Source organism: Gracilinanus agilis, chromosome 3 (assembly GCF_016433145.1).
Source record: "Gracilinanus agilis isolate LMUSP501 chromosome 3, AgileGrace, whole genome shotgun sequence".
Classification (NCBI taxonomy): domain Eukaryota; kingdom Metazoa; phylum Chordata; class Mammalia; order Didelphimorphia; family Didelphidae; genus Gracilinanus; species Gracilinanus agilis.
This window is the reverse complement of record NC_058132.1, coordinates 165,656,012-165,658,859: the sequence shown is the minus strand read 5'-3', so window position 1 is coordinate 165,658,859 and position 2,848 is coordinate 165,656,012. Positions and strand designations below refer to the sequence as shown.

General features: G+C 37.8%; 1 protein-coding gene across 1 annotated transcript; it reads right to left on the bottom strand.

The window, feature by feature from the left end:
* Nucleotides 1–625: 625 nt before the first annotated feature.
* On the bottom strand, nt 626–1,567 carry LOC123238943 (olfactory receptor 8B3-like). Its single transcript, XM_044666199.1, has one exon. The coding sequence runs from the start codon at nt 1,556–1,558 to the stop codon at nt 626–628; it is 933 nt and encodes a 310-aa protein (XP_044522134.1). The 5' UTR covers nt 1,559–1,567.
* Between the last annotated feature and the right edge of the window lie 1,281 nt (nt 1,568–2,848).

Below are 2,848 nucleotides of genomic sequence, written 5' to 3'. Positions count from 1 at the left end.
CCTTTCTCTGAACTTCCTTTCTGCTGAAACAAGAAGGATCCAAAAGAGTCCTATCTCTTAGGGCAAAGTTACCCAAAAAAGCCTTAAGAAGGGCCTTTCCTAGTCCTACCCCCCTAAGAAAGCCTGTGCAATCCATAGTTGATAGTTTTTCAGCCATTCGGTCATATCTGACTCTTCATTACTACATAGGGTGTTTCTTGGCAGAGATACAAGAATGGCTTGCCATTTCCTTCTCCAAATTCAGAGATATCCCATACCCAATTTATCTCCAGCCTATAAATTGAAACCCATATAAGCTTTTTTTTAAAATTATTTTGTACTTTCAGGGAACCTCCCTTTCCCTTCCTTGCCCAGCCCCAGCCATTTGAGTGGAAGTCTTTAGCCGGCAGAATAAATCCTGGTTGGTTCCTAAATCTAGGGGATTGGTTTTGTTGCTGGCTCTGATTTGTTCTGAAACTGACAATTTTACCAACATATGAAAGGAAATAATTCCTCCTTATAGAATGTGGTACAATCAGTAAGAAGGAGAAAAGAATTTGAGCATAAAGAGTTCTTTCTGGGAAAACTTCAGTTAACCAAAAAAAAAGAAAAGAAAGAAAATTTAGGCTCTTGAATTCAAATTTCATCATGAAAACATTCTTCTCAAGGTTTTCCTTAAGGCAAGTTGAACATCTTTATTCCTCAGACTATAAATTAGGGGGTTTAGCATGGGCCCTACATTCGTGTAAAAGATTGAAGATATTTTGCCCTGGTCTGCCAACCCTGACGAAGATGGCTTAAGATACATAAAGGAAGCTGACCCAAAGAAAAGAGCCACAGCAATTATGTGGGAGCTGCAGGTGCTGAAGGCTTTAGATCTGCCTTCAGTGGAGCTGATGCTCAGGATACTGGACAGGATGAGAGCATAAGAGGTGAAGATGGTGACACTAGGTACTATGATGTTAGTGCCCACAACGATGAAAACCACCAGCTCATTGACATAGGTGCTGGTGCAGGAGAGCTGGAGGAGGGGCAATATATCACACATATAATGGTTTATGATGTTGGCATCACAGAAGGACAGTCTCAGCATACATCCAGTGTGAGCCATTGCACCAGCAAACCCCATTATATAAGCCCCACCTAATAGCCATGAACAGACGTGATGAGACATAGTGACATGATACAGCAATGGATTACAGATGGCCACATAACGATCATAAGCCATTATGGTCAACAAGTAGCATTCAGCAATAGAAAAAAAACCAAAGAAATAGAGTTGAGCCATACATCCTGAATAGGAGATGACATTTTCCTTTGAGACAAAATTCATTAGCATTTTAGGGGAAAAGACAGAAGAGTAGCAGAAATCTATGAAAGACAAGTTGAAAAGAAAGTAATACATAGGAGTGTGAAGCTGAGAATTCATACTGATTAAAGTGACCAATCCCAAGTTCCCTACTATAGTGATCATATAGATCCCTAGAAATAGGAGGAATAGGGGGAACTGGAGCTCTGGTTGATTTGTTAAGCCTGCAAGGATGAACTCAGTCACTGAAGAGTCATTTTCCAAAGCCATTCTCTCTTGAGAGACCTAGGAGGAAAGGACAGAAGTCACATTGGAAGTAAACCAATCTCAAAACACTCTCTTCCTCAGTTATTGGCGAGATAAAGTAAAGAACAGTTACAAAATGGAGTTCATTTGGTGTGGGAATCAAGAGAACCAGATTCTGACTGATAAACACTTGATTCCCTCTTGTGCTACATGTATTCTCCTCTATAGCATTGGTTTTCTGTTATTTATCCATGGGAAAATTAGATGGTATAAGCCATCTATTATTTCATAAATGTAGGTGAATGCAATCAATCAACATTTTTCATTTTATGAATAGAAGACCCTAAAACCTACTTGTTTCCCTCCCAACTTTCCCCCTCCTAACTTGGGAGGGGGGAAACTCATGCTTGCTATTCAGGCTGGATAGAACATTTCAGGGGGCCCCATCTGGCTGGCTGGCCGTAGTTTGCCCATCACTGGTCTAGAGTTAATCACAATCAGTAGAAAGTGAGAGAGTTAAAAGAAGTTTTAGTAAGTTTACTCAAATACACCATAGACATTAAATTCAATCAAAAGTCAATGAAAAGTCTATAAAGGTGATATTAAAAGATTTTAAAATGCACTTCAAATTTTGATCCCCAAACAGCAGAAATGTAGAACTAGTGATTTGTCACCCAAGCTGGTACAATACAAGGTGTGATCTTTGCCAACAATCAGGAATTCTACCCTAGATCAAAGAAAGAGCCCAGGACTTAGGAAAGTATTTCAGGGAGTTTAAGGAAGTTTTAGACCTCCTTGAGATAAAAAGAGAATAGAGAGAACTCTACTTAGAACTAAAATTGTTCTTTTCTTCCTCGGGAAGTTTGAATTAGCTTAAGATTTTCTCATTACTTCTAAACTTGATTTCACAGATTCTGGTATTCTCATTTTGGTATGGAATAGTAGTGGAATAATGTAGCAAGTTTTGAAACTGAGTAATTTGAAATTTGGATTTTGATTATGTTTGATACATTAATTAGAGAAATTGTCGGTCATGAAATGGTTGATCTGTGCTCTAAATAATAAATCCTAGTAGTGCTACAACTTTGTAGATATAAGAGCTAAAGTAGTGACTACTCTACACTGGTCTCTGAATATAGCTAGTATAGAATGGTAAATCTGGTAGAAGAATGAAGTACTTTTTCCATGTAACTGATTTGGAAATTGATTCAACTGAATTAATGTCATTTGACTAGCAATAAATTTTGTTTCATATTTCATTTTTAAAATTCACTATATCTTTTTATAATAATATTGTGCTTAGAGTCTCTTGGA

Bases quoted from the DNA above. Each gene is read 5' to 3' on its own strand.
- LOC123238943 (XM_044666199.1), bottom strand. From the start codon at position 1,558: ATGGCTTTGGAAAATGACTCTTCAGTGACTGAGTTCATCCTTGCAGGC.